Source organism: Drosophila sechellia, chromosome X, assembly GCF_004382195.2.
Source record: "Drosophila sechellia strain sech25 chromosome X, ASM438219v1, whole genome shotgun sequence".
Classification (NCBI taxonomy): domain Eukaryota; kingdom Metazoa; phylum Arthropoda; class Insecta; order Diptera; family Drosophilidae; genus Drosophila; species Drosophila sechellia.
In genome coordinates, this window is record NC_045954.1 from 15,380,679 (window position 1) to 15,396,154 (window position 15,476).

Sequence of the window (15,476 nt, forward strand, 5' to 3'; positions counted from 1 at the left end):
ATCTGCCAGGATTATGTGTGTGTGTTTTTGAGTGTGCAAGTGCTTGTGTCATTGCCATTAATTAAACACGTTTATGGCTCGGCCAGTCGAAAGAGAAAAGCAAAGTGGTGAAAAAAAAATATAAATAAAGTTGGCTAGGGAAACAGAAATAAAAAGGAAAGTATAAGCACACACAGGACCAAAAATAAAAGCAGCCACTTTGCACATTAAATTATCGATTATGACATTCATTCACAGCTCCGAGCGAAAATAGCATCAACAGCAAAATCAGCTGCCAATCTGGGCAAAAAATCAAAATCAAAAAAAGAAAAACCCAGATCCTCGCAAAAGCCAAACCCTCTGTCCATCCAGCCAACCAGCCATCCAGCTATCCGGTCATCAAAGTCACAAAACGACCAGCGGCTAGCAAACAAACAAACAAGCAGGCAAGCCAACATTTTCAGGCGGGCATACACGGCGTATGGGTAACGTCAGTAAGACAGTGCCGTCAATGGGGGATTCCCCACGTCCATCGAATGCGTAAAGCACTGGTCAATGCGATAGTGACCACTAGGGAAGTGAACTGTGTCGTCTGCAAAGCTTTAACTTGTTTAGTTTACTTCTTAGAAGTAAACTAAATAAATTTTGTCGTGCGAAGGCATAACTTGTTCTTTTCACGCTGATTTATTTGATTCCGGTATCAAGTAAATTCCTTCTGCTAAGTGAGTACATTTTATTTTATAAAAGTGATTTATCAGTTGGAAAGTACATTAAATTTGCATGATTTATGTCTTTGGTTACTTCTCAAACTTACTTTCAAATGGATGCTGTGCCAAAAGTTATTTGTTAAATTAAAGTTGCTAAAACCCATTTAGTTCTGTCATTAGTAAGCATATTTATATAAAATAAACTTGGCTAACTTTGCAAATAAAGTATAATACATATCGCTCCTACTATTTTGGCCAGCACTGTGCGTGTGTGTGCTGCTGAGACAGGCAAATTTATATTCGACGAGCGACAAATGGCAAAATGTTGCTTGCAACAAGCGCACTTTGCATTCCGGTCGCTTTGCGACGCCGAAATGTACAGCGATGTGGTTATTAAATTAAAACCGGAATCGTATATCAAATTAATTAAAATGCAAAATACCATTGCATTGTAAACTTGACAACCCACGGAGAATTGGTATAATCTTTCGGCTGCAATCGCTAATTAAAGATTCCAAGAAGTATTGAATGCCTAGCTTAACCGCATCATTAGTGCCACAAATATGGACAAATTCACTGGAAAATGGTCGGGAAAAAGCCTTGAATTGCATTTTGGGATCCAAACACCAATTAGCAGGAAATTGCGAACAAATAAATCCACAGAATTTCAATTTAAAACCATAATTAGTCAATGCCTTTGACTAATTAATTATGAAGAAGTGGTAATTGCCAAACAAGTATTTATTTTAATTTAATAATTCCATTAATACTATAATTAAATATTTCGTTGTTTTTTTCGATTTAATTGAAATTAAGAAGCTAGTCAGTAACTGATAAATTTAATTAAATGGTTATTAAGAAGAATATTCTATGAAATAGCTTTAAATATATTTATTATATATAATTAAAAAAATTATAAAAATTATAAATATATAATTTAAAGAAGATAAGAAGATAATTTAATAAAAGATATAGCTTATGATAAAGCATGTTGGAATGTAAAAATGCTATGGCATTTTGTTTTTACAATTAAATTCCTAAAAATCAATACATTTATACCTTTTAAAAGCGAGCAACTGCATTTTGTATGGCTTTTTCCTACTTTCAAATCGAATAAATATGAACTAAAAATCATCGCATATTTTTCAACCTTTAATGCCTCTCATCCAGAAATCCAGAAGGTTAAAGCTGTTTCCCAAAAAAGCTTATGATTTTCCAAACGCAACAAAGGCACACACATGAGGGCCAGTGAAATACGCAAAATTATTGCCCGCATTCCGACACAACAACCATAATCACTCAATTTTCAAGCCAACAACCCCTCATCAAAATTCCCACACCCCTTCGCCTTCGCCGACTTTGAGAATGCCCATACAAGAAAATATCATTAGGATCCCGGACTGAAAAGGGAAAACTTTATTAATAATGGAGCTAATAGAGTTTTGAGGACCAGCCCACACACCCCCCCCAAAAAAAAAAAAAAAAAAGAAATTACAGCCGAAGAAAAAAAAAAGAGGAAAGCAAAAGGAAAATTTGGTCAGTGGCTCAAGGAGCTGTAAAAATAACAAGGCGCAGACAAGAGGCGGCAGTGCCAAAAAGGCCTAAATCGAGGGTGGCACAAGGACTACAAGGACCACTGTCACACAGACAGGGACACTAGCACACACACACACACACTAGCACACACACCAAAGGCGATTGAGTAATTTTTTTTTGGAATCCCACCGCCGCCCAACCGCCACACACAACTTCATTAGATGAATTCGGATGTGGGACTGTTCTTCGGGGTTTCTGGCAGAGATTGGGACGCGGGGGATATCGGTGTTATATAAATTATATGAATAAAAATGCTAAAATGCGGCCAGAAATTAAATGTTGGCATTAGTTTTGCGTAATCTGTCAACTAATTGGCACAGAAAAAAACACACTGGCACACATGGAAAAGTTGACTCGACTCGAGTTGTTGGGTCACAAATTGGATTAGGACCAAGTACCGAATGGTTTCACACTTGGCAAGTGGTATGAGCATGAGGAACAGACTGGAAAATACCCTGGAAACAAATTCGAAAGCCATGCAAACATATACAAAATGTTGGTTTAGTTACATATCCTGCTGTTGTTGGTCACATTTCACGCTCATTTGCAGCAGTCCTTCATCCTTTTGTTGTGGTTGTTGTCGATGCTGTTGTTGTTGTTGTTGAATATTATATATATTTTTATATATATATGTATATTGGGTTGTGGTTGTTCTGTTCGCACTCGTGTTCAAACCGCACAAGAACAAAAAATCTCAAAAAAATTAACAATTGCACGTAGCATATTTATCCCTCTTGGCATTTTTCCTTCTTTTTTTGTCGCAGGCACATTTATATTAATATATATTTTCTTCAGCTTAGCTGGAAAGGTTCCGGTTTAATTTTCTTCTTTCTTTCTTGCAATTTTTATTATTATTTTCTTATTTATTTTTTTTGGCACTTGAGCACTTTGCTTATTATATTTTTCTTGCGCTTATTTACTTTGTTTTAGCTGCTGGCTAAATGTTGCAATGGAATTCGGGGAACAAGAACAAAAAATATTTGTCGAGGGCGATTCCGCTTGCCAGAGTGTTCGTTGCGGACTCAGATACTAATTCAGAATCACATGCAGATTCAGTTTCGGATTTGGAATCGGTTTCGAGTTGGTTTTGGTTGTGGACTTTTGGCTGTGGCTGTGGCACGACTGAAGAGGACTGAAGGACCACTCAGAGGGCGATGATGATGGGAGGCGAGCGCACGCTGGCTCCGCACCACATGACCGCACTACACGATTGACAGTTTGGCACTGAGCAGGAGCAGGACCACGGCCAGGACGACTGGGCCAGGACCAAAGCTTATCAGAGCCGAGCGGTAACGAGCCGACACGAAGCCCCCAAGGCCCGAAGGCCCCGCCGAATGCCCCCCAAACAACCGAGAGTCCTTTTGGATGGATGAGCGGGGGGATGATCGGCATCCTGGCGGTTGGGCTGCTAAGGAGGAGGGGAGGGGCAGGTGATTCTCTCGCTTAAGGATATGCGCGACTGTTACAAAATAATGTTTGTAGCCAGGCCCAAAGCTCGGCCCTCTCGCCTCCGCATCGCCGCCTGCCGCACATCCTTGCACCCCCCGCGCACTCACATGTTCATTGAGGAAAGCCCAGCATCAGCAGGAGCTAAAGGAGGAGCAGGAGCAGGAGCAGGAGCAGCACCATCAGCATGGGCACAGGACTCCAGGCGAAGCGAAACCCAACGAAGTGAACCGAACCAAGCCAAGCCAAGCCAAGCCGAAACCGAGGCGGGCCAAAAACGAGTGCCGAGCCCAAATGCGAGCCGAAAGGACACTACTACTGCTCCTCAGGCGGAACAGCCCGCTGGGAAATGGAGCAGTAGTGTCCGGGTTTTTTTTTTTTGGGAGGGAATCACAGATTAGGCGTGTTATAGAAGCAAATTGATTTAAATCAAGTGACATTAGCAATTATTAAAATAAATATAAATATATAATAAAAAGTTAAAAATCTGCGCCAATTATGTAAGATAATTTGGAATTGAAAAAAAGGAAAATAATTTCAGAAATACGTTTAAATGTTGTCAAATTGCTTAATTGTAAAAAAGGAATTGTCGGAAGAATATATTATTGTATTAATTCACACTACCCTGTGTTAAAAGTAAAGATTTTATAGTAAATTATTTTACCAAAATCTAGCTAGTTTAGAAAATCTAAGCCTAAATTCTTCTAAAATAAAATAAAAAATAAATTAAAAAATAAAAGAATATAAATGGAAAGCTTCTAAAAACATAAACACTGAGTATGCAATGCTTAAAGCACATAAATTTATGATTTAGAAAACGTTTTGTTGAAAACAACTCAATTTTTATTTAACAACTACTAAGTCTGTTATTCTGTCAGTTGTAAATGATTTAGTAACTTTTGAACAATCTGGTATAAATGAAATCATTTGCCATCTATATCTAAAACTAATGTGTATTTAAAGTACATTTCCCACTAAGTTTTCCGCAACTGAAAATAGTTTTATGAAAATGGTCGACGAAATGTCAACTCCGCGGGGACATGGGGACATGGAACTTTCCATGCCGCCCACCCACCTGCATGGTACATTAAAGTTGCAGGCATCGGGCAGCCGGCTGCTCCCAGCTCCATTTGGCAGATGAAACTGGTCGGGATTTCCAATTAAGACAATAAGAGAATCATATCCGAGGACGGGCCAAAGAAACACCGAAGTGCTCGCTGGTGGAATTGAATTGAATAAAGATAAAAAAATATTTGTCTGCCGCGGGCGATGCGCATTTCCCAGCTGGGACAAAGCCAACAGAAGACCCCACAGCTCCACAGCTCCACAGCAAGAACAACAAGAACAACAAGAGCAAGGAGAACAGCACCAGACCAGCCAGCACCACAGATAGAAACAGAAATGGTGCACTGAGAACAATTTGGACACCTTTAGCTAACAACATTACGGAAGAATAATGTAACTGATATTGTGGTATGTGATCATACATATATAATATTATATTGATTGTAAATGATTAATTTGTATCGTAATTATAAATTCGAAATATTTGTGTAGATTTTTTATCGATAATTTAAAAATATGCCAGCTTCTATATTAAGTTACTTTAAAAACAAAAAGCATGTGAGATATGCTCTTAACATTTAATTATTGTGTATCAATAACCAATTTATTTAAAAAAATATGTATTTTAAATTTGCCAACAATAATTCTTGCACATAAATGCTTTAAAAATGCATTCATGCTGTTTTAGAATCAAGAATTCTCTGATCTTTGAATTTAACATAAGTACATGGACTTTTAAATGTGATTTGAAATATATTATAAATTGATGTATTTATATTTACCTTTTTTTAATATAGCTCTTAACATTTTAAAATAATTTCTTACTTAAGTTTGTGAAGTACCCCATTTATTTTTCTCAGTGCTGGGACGAAGGAAGCGCCAAGTGCCATGTGCGGCGCTTTGTGTCGGCGTCTGTGTGAGTGCGGCCTTGCGGTGTCCCTGTGTGTGAGCGAGCATGTGTGTGTGTGTGTCTGTGAGCGGAGGTCCTGCGAGCGGTGTGGTGCGGGGTGGGGGGCTAAGGACGAGAGGCAGCATCAGCAGCAGTAGAACCACGACGAGAGCACAAACAGAAACGGCACAAACAGCAAACGTGATGAGCGCATGTGTTTTATCTTCAATCTCAGCTGAAATCATCTGCACCACCACCACCACCGCCCCCATCCCCCCATCCCCCCATCCCCCTTCCCCTCGCCAAGCAGTGAAGGGAAAGGCCGCCCCCGCCCCGCTCCTTCGGCCCACGCCCCTGTCGCATTATGAAGGGCAATAGGTTGTGGGCGACTCCCGTGGACTCGGGTCCACCATCGGTGTCGGGATAAAGTTCGGGTTGCCGGGTCGACAAACGCCTTCGGCTGCGACTTAGCTCTGACCAAGTCACTAAGCCAGTCAACCCCGCTATCTGGCAAGGACCTCTTGGCCCCCTCCCTACCCCCCTCCCCCCTTTGGATCCAACCGCGCCTGGTGTTGGGCCCACGCCCGTGGAGCGTCGCACAGCTCGCTTTGTAACGGCAAGAAATTTGTACTTCCGCCAGTGGAGGAAGATTTTAATTAAAAGCAGCAGGAAATGTGACCCAAATAATACTTCCGCGTAGTGTGAAAAATTGGCCAGGAATTCCCTCGAATCGCCATGCCCCATCCTCCATGACCATGCCGTGCCACCCACAGTGGATGCCTAATTTGTCGCAGGACCGCTTGCGGGGCGAGCGTTTAGCTGCCGGCGGGCGAGGAAAATATAATTTAAGTGATTCCTAAGCTGGCGACTGACAAGCGAGCGGAAAGCGTTTATCACTCGAGCGGAAAATGATACGGGAAAACTGTGTGGCTACTTTGCAAAGTGAAAGGGTTAAGGATTAGAGTTCATTCTGAATGTATCATTAGTTGACCAAAAACGCATTTAGCGAATGCAATCAATCCATGGAAAGATAGACTGCCAACCAGCTGTGGGCTACTTTCGTATTTATTATTTTTAATATATATATTTTATTTAATTTTTTAACAATTAACTAATGGAATATTAGAGAAGAGGAGCTTGAATGCATAGCTAACTTCCAATCATTACTTTTGATCCATCTTTAAAAATCAAAAAAGGATTCTTGTTAGTATTAATGATTTAACCCTAACATTCGGCACCATAACCAGGATGAAGTTTCGGCTAGAGAGTCAGCTGCATTACGTGGCACTACTTGGGTATTCTTGGCGCGACACAAAATCAATATGGTTACCTTGTCACAGCGTGTCCTTTGACTTCGCTCCGTGAGCTCTTGGCACGCAAGCAACGTGAAAATGCAATCAATAGCAAATCGTTGTCAGCAATTAGCGTCCGGCCCAAGACCTGATACCCGATCCCGCCCAGACGCCCATGCATGTACCATTTACTTGGGTTAATTCAACGCCCACGTGGGCTGGACCAGGTGGTGGTTGATTGGGGCATGGTTGGTTTTGGTGGTCATGTGCGGATAGCTGAGTATCCAGCTGCAACACGTGAGTGATGCAGGCTTTCGACTGAAGTGTGCCAAAAAGGATTTGCCACTAACGATGCAGTGCATCCGCATCTGCATCTGTATCTGTGTCTGCAGCACTCTCGAGCATATTTGCTCATCATGCTCGCTTTTTACAGCCCCTACAGGCCCACAAAATGCCACCCGAAAGTGGGTTTGCCCACCATTCGAACCGTTCCAAGAGATTCTACAATTCTATTCATAGACTGCTCTGCGGCTCTCTCGATTGCCAGCAAAATGGCAAACAAATCGTTGCAAATAATCGCCCAACGTGGCGTATGCGCAATTTTTGCCCAAACTAGAAGGGGGCGATAAGTATATATACATATATGTATATCTGCACGAGTAGATATATATATTCATATATGTATGTTTATCTGTAACTGCCTAGCACACATATTTCATGGCTGAGTGTGTGACCCGTTGTTGATTTAATTCCACATTTGCCAAATAAAATTTGCATCTTTCGTTGACAAACATCACACTTATGGGCATACCAAATCCGATTCCCTGCTCCCCCAAATCAATCCGAGATGCCCTTACAAGATGTGGGCGTGCATTGCCCTAATGCGACGTGGGTGCAGTAACTATGCATTTCCCGGAACACTCTTCGACCATGTTCAATCGTCTTAATTACCGACTGGCTTACGTAAACTTTTCTTCTTTCTAATTGATTTTCCTTCGAATGAGTTCTCGAAATCAAAGGTCTTCGTGCCCAGTTTTAAATGGCATTATACACTTCCTCTTAATTAAGAGACTATTAAGGCGGTAATCCGAACTAGTTGCCAGTCATTTTGTGGGGCTTCCAATTTTATTGGAATTTATTTATACAAAGCAAACTCTAGATTAGAATCTATAAGCAAACTGACTAATATAAACACACAAGCACTGTTGGCAGTTCCATTCAGATAACCAGCAGTAATAAACCTTGAATTTAAGCCTGATTATTGCGTTTCAAGGCTGGAATTTGCAGAGAATTAATGTGGATTTCTCAAAAGTCTTTATACCCCTTTAATACCATCAATTCAAAATCAATGCTTATTTTACATCTATAAGTATTTTATATTTATTTTGGAATTTATCATAAATTTTGCTTGAATTTCATTAGCTATTCTGAATTCAGTTTTAAATAGGTCGTAACATAATAAGTTTGACTTGCAAGCAAAACAGAAACGAACAAAATGTATCTAAAAAATGTGAATACTTAAGTGAATCAATATATTTTATATGCTGTCTTCATGTACATAGATAATAGATAATATATAACAATTACGATTACAAAAAAACACGACATTTTATGTGAGTGCAGGACAGTTACGGCGGAAAAAGGGGGTCGCTACATGGAACAGGGGGGAGGGGGGTGGGTTGGACACGGGGACAGTGGAGCAGGAGGCGGTGGAGCACAGCTTGGATGAAAAATGAATTTCGCTTTCTTGTTGTCTCTGGTCGAGGCGACGAGAGATAAAGTTCTATAATGTAAGCGTTAAATATATTATTTATATTATGTTTGTTATATATATAAGATCGTATATATGTATGTGTGTGTGGGTGTGGGTGTGTGTGTTGCGTGTGCGAAGGAGTGGGGATATTCCTATATCGTTTTAATGACTTAAAGAACTAGAAAACATCATCATCATCAGCAGCAGCAGCAGCATCATCGTCATCAGTGTCATCCCTTCGCCTGATTAATCTGGGTTAGTATCAGAATCGAATTAATCCAGAGGACAGACACACACACACTAATTTAGTCTAGATACTCGTATTTGGAGGCATAATCGTGCGATTAAGATGTCCTGTCCACTTGATCCGCTGCAGCTGTGTGTCGAAGGCATCGTGGGCCGCTTTAGTTTTCCTTTTGTTTTTCATATCTCCTTTTTGTTTGTTTGTTTTTTTTTTTACATTCAGTTTAGTTCCAAGTTCGGTTTTGCTCCGTTTATAAATATTGTTAATGCATTGTGTGTTGTTTCTGTGTTATCATTACAGTAATTATTTGTAATAAAGACGACGGCTTTCTAGGAATTGTTTATGCACAAAAGCAAATAGTTATTAGTTCCATGCTCCAATGCTAGCTTTAGTTTCATGTTTTCTTTACTTTTATTTCTTGTTAAGCTATTTCAATGTTTATCAAGTGTTCCTTCTCCATCTCCCTCTCTCTGGCGCGGCTATCATCATCTTTGTCTGTCCCAGTTTAGCAGGATGAGTGCTACTTGAGTTCGTGGTTGATTGATTGATTCTCCTTTTGATTTGATCAGATCCCCGGAAAGCAGAGTGTGCCTTAGTACCTGCTGTTGTTAAACTGCGAATTGATGGCCGTATTAACGGCCGAGGAGGCTGCCTCCTGGACGTGCTGGTTGCGCAGAAACTCGGTGGTGAACTCCGCCTGGGCCTTGGCCATACTGGCCCCTGTGCTGCGGTAGATCGAGTGAATCTTGGTGATCATCAGCACATTGGCCACGGCCACCGCTGTGAAACAGAATGCCACGTTCAGCAGCAGAATGCCGACGATAATACCCGACGCTTTGCCATCGAACTGCTTGATGGCCGTAATAAAGCCACAGTAGCCCATCTGGTTGAAGCCCACCGCCTGCACAATGGAGTACAGCGTTTGAAAGAAGTAGATAAAGAAGAAGACCATGAAGTTGAAGCTCGAATCGTTGCGGAATGCCTTGTACGCCGGTCGGAACCTGAAAAGAAATCACACATCATCATATTATTGATGTTTTAAGAAGCTTCCAGGCACAAACTCACCAGCAGACATAGGAGGCGGGCGAGAAGAGCATCGTGTAGAAGATGGCCAGGAAGAAGGTCTCGAATTCGCCAGCGTGGAACAGCAAAATTAGACCGCCTATCACGTTGGCCAACAACGTCATGGTGTAAACTGTCGGAGAAAGTATTCAAAATAGGCACATACAATCAGCATAAGGGGAAGGCATATACTATATACTATATAGTATGCATGCAATAAATAATGCTAGAAATGCATTTAAAAACTATCTTAATAGTGATAACATGTAAATCAAACAAATTGCATGCTCCCCTCTTTGCAAGCATATTCTGCACAAAGGCACGCACACATCCAAGAACATTAGCCATTCAGCTATATCTATCTATATTAATCATGGCATCGGCCTGTGAACGACACGCGATGACTAATCCCACAACCTATGGCACCGCTTATCAGCGAAAACATGTAGAAAACACAGCCATAAAGAACAAATACTCACAAATCCAAATGTAGTACAATCGCTTGACCAGTTTCTGGAACTCGGGCGGTATCTCCACCTCGAAGTCCTGGTAGAAGCACGGCTTAACACAGAAGTTATCCGGCAGCGGTGGCCAGTTGTTCAGCTGCGGCACATTGCCCTGCAGCTGCTGCTCGCGGCGGTCCAGCTCAGCGGCCTTGCGATCCAACTCCTCCTGCCGGCGCTAGATATAATGAAAATCATACGATTATCGACGGTTTTAAAATACATTTTGTACGACTTAGTAAATTGGCTGTATATGGTAAATACTTTAAATCTCATTCCCTTACATCTTTGGAAAAACATAGGCGAAATTCAATCCTAATCTTGCAATAGTTAAACTTGTATCTTAAACTCAGGCATTTGGCCTATCTATATACTAAATCTAACATCTGATTCTGTACAAAATTAAAGTGAAAACTAAGGTCTCCAAATCATGTGTATTTAGGTCTAGTAACTAGTATTTCTTGAATTTTTGTGTAGGGCCGAAGAAGCCAAGTAAATCAAGAGAAACCGCAGTTTGTACAGTGAAAACTCGACCAGTCGCTTCTAGTCTCAGCCAGATAAATGCTCCAAAGCGGATACATCGTTGGCAGATCGAGATAAGCACGGTTATCTTTGATGGAGACTAAAATGTGATATGCCTGCCCTAATCCGGCACTCTAGCAAAGTTTACTGTGCAGACTTTTAGGGCAAGCTTTTAATGTGGGTGGGTGGTGTGGTCCATTTCGACTGTTTCTGAGTGTTGGATGTACAGCCTGTATGAGATGTGGTTTTTAGAGTAATGCGGATGTGGCCATGCCGGCACGGAACAACGCAGAGTGCTCACTGTTGTGTGGGCGGTAACGCGAGACGAGCGGCCAAGTGGGTTACCTGCAGCTCCTCCGAGGTGATCTGTATGCTGGTGCTAGGCGCCGAGGCGCCCAGGGAACTGGTCTGCGGGGGCGGAATGTTCTGGGACAGCGGCTGGACCACCGCCGCCGTGTTCGTTGAGTTGATCTGCAGCTGCGGCTTGGCCTGCTCCTCGAACGGATTGTAATCCTCAAGAGAGACAAGGGCGGCGCCGCTCTGGAGTCGTCGTGCCTGCTGGATGGCGGGGTCCTGCGGGCGAAAACCGGGAAATCCCAATCAGAAACCAATTCATTCAACATATGTGACGAATGCACCCAACACACACACTCGCAGGCACGCACACCAACACCCCTCCTTTGCGTACGTATGCGTGTGTGTGCGATGGGTTTTTTCTTCGGCTTCCGCGCTCTCTCTCCACGCTCTTCTATCGCCTCACCGCAAACGGATTGTCCAGATTGGGCTCCCCGAAGGGATTTTCGTCGAGACCGGAGCCGGACATGGGAATTCTACTTTGGATACGGCTGTTCGATGACCAGGAAAACGCACTGACTCGCACTTTGCTTTTCGCTGTGTATATTTTCCCTAAGACTCTGCTCAGTTATCGATGTCGGTTTTAGTGATGGCTCAGCATCGATAAACTTTCGTTGGCAATCGTGTGGGCGTCAGCTATCGGAAGAATTACTTTAAACAATTAATGTTATTTGGATTACAAATTAAATTAATATTGTCAGAGAAACTTATTATTTAACACACTTAACATTAATCTACAATTTTAGAAAATATAAATAACTGGTATACCATGGTCTGATTATTTAAGGACATATTAATACATTAATAATAATAATAATAATAGTAATAAGAATGACAGAAAAAAAAACTAAAGATTATATATACAATTGGATGTAAACCAGCTATTATCATATGATTTTCAAATTTAAATTGCAATAATCGTGCCAATCGGAACTGCTCCAGCTGAACCAGCTGTGTGGAACTAGTTCCCATCCCTGGTGCCGCCATTCCGCAATTGGAATTCTAGTGTTTTGGGTTGCGATTCGATTCATTTACCGCTGCCCGCGTCTCCAATTCGGTTGTGTGCGATTCTGTTTGCTCCGCGTCCAAGTCCAACATCCAATCCTTGCAAGAATGTCGAAGCCCAACTACAAAGTCGGTGAGTTGTGTTATAAATAAACCCAAATGGATGGCAAACTCTCGAATCGAATCTCCGGCCGGCAACAGGCGACATGTGCGGGTGAATTGCATCCATTCATGAGCACATGTTTCTGAGGTTAAAGAAGAGGCAAAACAGAGGAGAGCACGTTGTTGCCGGGACAAAAAACGTTGAAATTCGTACCGTATGGTGTATAAATCAGCAGTGCCTGCTTATCTGACTCTGTCTCCCTTTTATTTTCCCAATCGACAGCCGATATCAGTCTGGCGGAATGGGGACGCAAGGCGATCATCATTGCGGAGAACGAGATGCCCGGCCTGATGGCCTGCAGGAAGAAGTACGGCCCATCTAAGCCCCTAAAGGGCGCCCGCATCACCGGCTGCCTGCACATGACCGTCCAGACCGCCGTGCTCATCGAGACCCTCGTCGAACTGGGCGCTCAGGTGGGTTCACTGCCTCTTTGGCGCTCTAACAGATTATACGCATCGTATCATTCGAAATGTATGCCCAACTGTAGGGGACTGAACAGTCGGGATAGCATCATTTCTATACGAAAAACCATTTCAAAAACCATTAATCCGACCAAAATTCCGTGAGGAATTTGGAAATCATGTAGAAAGATAGGTATCTTCAAGCATTGTCCAAGGGCTGGTCCCTTATCACCTTTTGTTTACGCACCAATTTGAATAACAAAACTTTCGTTTAACAGGGGGGCAAGTTCAAGGCGCCCAAGATAAGACCTCCAGATTGTTACTTCCTCTGACGCAGCACCATCTGCTTTTCAATCCTCGCACATGGCAACTATTTGGTGCCAAAATGCTGAAAGCCTTTCTTTAAATATTAATCAATCAGTTTGCAAATATCTATAGAATTTAGAATCCACATCTCAAGTTCAACGCATTGAACTACATTTCCATTCTTTCCCCAGGTCCAATGGTCCAGCTGCAACATCTTCAGCACCCAGGATAACGCTGCCGCGGCCATCGCTGCCACCGGCGTGCCCGTGTACGCCTGGAAGGGTGAAACCGATGAGGAGTACATGTGGTGCATCGAGCAGACCCTGGTCTTCCCCGACGGCCAGCCTCTGAACATGATCCTGGACGATGGCGGCGATCTGACCAACCTGGTGCACGAAAAGTTCCCCGAGTATCTGAAGAACATCAAGGGCCTTAGCGAGGAGACGACCACCGGTGTCCACAACCTGTACAAGATGTTCAAGGAGGGTCGTCTTGGCGTACCGGCCATCAATGTCAACGATTCGGTGACCAAGAGCAAGTTTGACAATCTGTATGGCTGCCGCGAGTCGCTGATCGATGGCATCAAGCGGGCCACAGACGTGATGATCGCCGGCAAGGTATGCTGCGTGGCCGGATACGGCGATGTGGGCAAGGGCTGTGCCCAGGCGCTGAAGGGATTCGGTGGTCGGGTGATCGTCACCGAGGTCGATCCCATCAACGCCCTGCAGGCGGCGATGGAGGGCTATGAGGTGACCACCATGGAGGAGGCCAGTAAGGAGGCTTCCATCTTTGTGACCACAACCGGCTGCCGGGACATCATCACCAGCGTGCACTTGCAACAAATGCCCGACGATGCCATCGTGTGCAACATCGGGCACTTCGACATCGAGATCGACGTGGACTGGCTAAACGCCAATGCCAAAGAGAAGGTGAACGTGAAGCCTCAGGTGGATCGGTACACCATGCAGAGTGGCAAGCACATCATCCTGCTGGCCGAGGGTCGTCTGGTGAACTTGGGCTGTGCCCACGGCCATCCCAGCTTCGTGATGTCCAACTCCTTCACCAACCAGGTGCTCGCCCAGATCGAGCTGTGGACCAAGTCCGACAAGTACGCCGTCGGCGTGCACGTCCTCCCCAAGATCCTCGACGAGGAGGTGGCCAGTCTCCATCTGGAGAAGCTGGGCGTGAAGCTGACCAAGCTGACGGAGAAGCAGGCCACCTACCTGGGCGTCTCGCAGACCGGTCCCTTCAAGCCTGACCATTACCGGTACTGAGCACCCGATTCGCCAACCGGTTCCACACCCGAATCCATAACCGAATCGGTACGCGGCGCCGGAGACGACGGACCCACACTAGTTATCTATTGTTTGCGCATTTCACTATTCACCTAAGCAGCTCCAATAAAAACCCATCTCACGTCCTCTCAGCGAGAGAAAACCCCACACAGTTCCAATGTTTTTCTTTCCCCTCCACATGACGGGGCATATTGGTTTGGAAAAAATAGAATGTGTACGGCATTAAACTTATGGGTTTTAGTGTAATATACAACTTTGTAAACATATTAAGCTTAGGCTCATAATACTAATGATGTATTCAAAATCATGAAAATGCTTTGTCATTATTTATAAAGACGCTCAAAAACACCTCTTTCTATTTTGAAGCATGTGTTGACTATCAAAAAAACATACGATGTGTGAAGGCAATCTGATTGAAGAATTACAACTTGAAAAAACAGTGACTCAACAAAATAGGATTTCTATATATAAATAAGATCAAGGGCGAACCGAAACATCTGGAAGAAAGTCAAAATTCATTATCTACCAAAAGTTTTGGTCCAAAAAACAAATACGTAAGCAAATTTGGAGTGATAATGCGTAAATGGATTTTTATATGCGGAACATTGCTTTAAACCTTATCTGCAACTATTTATAAACAATGTTTTTAAGCGAAGGGAAATAAATAAATTAAGAAATAAATAAATATCTTGTTAATTGAATAATATAATATTTAATATTTGTAATATTTATGTTTATTTTATTTTTAAATCCCATTTTCCTTTCTGATCCCCATTTAAATTTCGACCTACGTCCATGGACTTTTACGATCTCGTGCTTATCGTTATCTTCATCATCCCAATTGTAACGTAGGGTATTCGAGATAAGAGATGGCCGACTCTTGCAGAGCCCGAT

General features: G+C 42.8%; 2 protein-coding genes across 2 annotated transcripts; one reads left to right on the top strand and one right to left on the bottom strand.

Annotated features, from left to right (window-relative positions):
- Positions 1–8,489: 8,489 nt before the first annotated feature.
- On the bottom strand, positions 8,490–11,994 carry LOC6620485 (secretory carrier-associated membrane protein 1). The gene is made up of 5 exons (XM_002044652.2): positions 11,819–11,994; positions 11,404–11,631; positions 10,513–10,714; positions 10,037–10,166; positions 8,490–9,972 (listed from the first exon to the last, which is right to left on the bottom strand). Exons 1-5 carry the CDS (start codon positions 11,879–11,881, stop codon positions 9,564–9,566), a joined length of 1,032 nt encoding a protein of 343 aa, XP_002044688.2. The 5' UTR covers positions 11,882–11,994; the 3' UTR covers positions 8,490–9,563.
- Positions 11,995–12,399: 405 nt separating this feature from the next.
- LOC6620480 (adenosylhomocysteinase) lies at positions 12,400–14,733 on the top strand. The gene is made up of 3 exons (XM_002044653.2): positions 12,400–12,550; positions 12,803–12,993; positions 13,479–14,733. Exons 1-3 carry the CDS (start codon positions 12,526–12,528, stop codon positions 14,559–14,561), a joined length of 1,299 nt encoding a protein of 432 aa, XP_002044689.1. The 5' UTR covers positions 12,400–12,525; the 3' UTR covers positions 14,562–14,733.
- Positions 14,734–15,476: the final 743 nt, after the last annotated feature.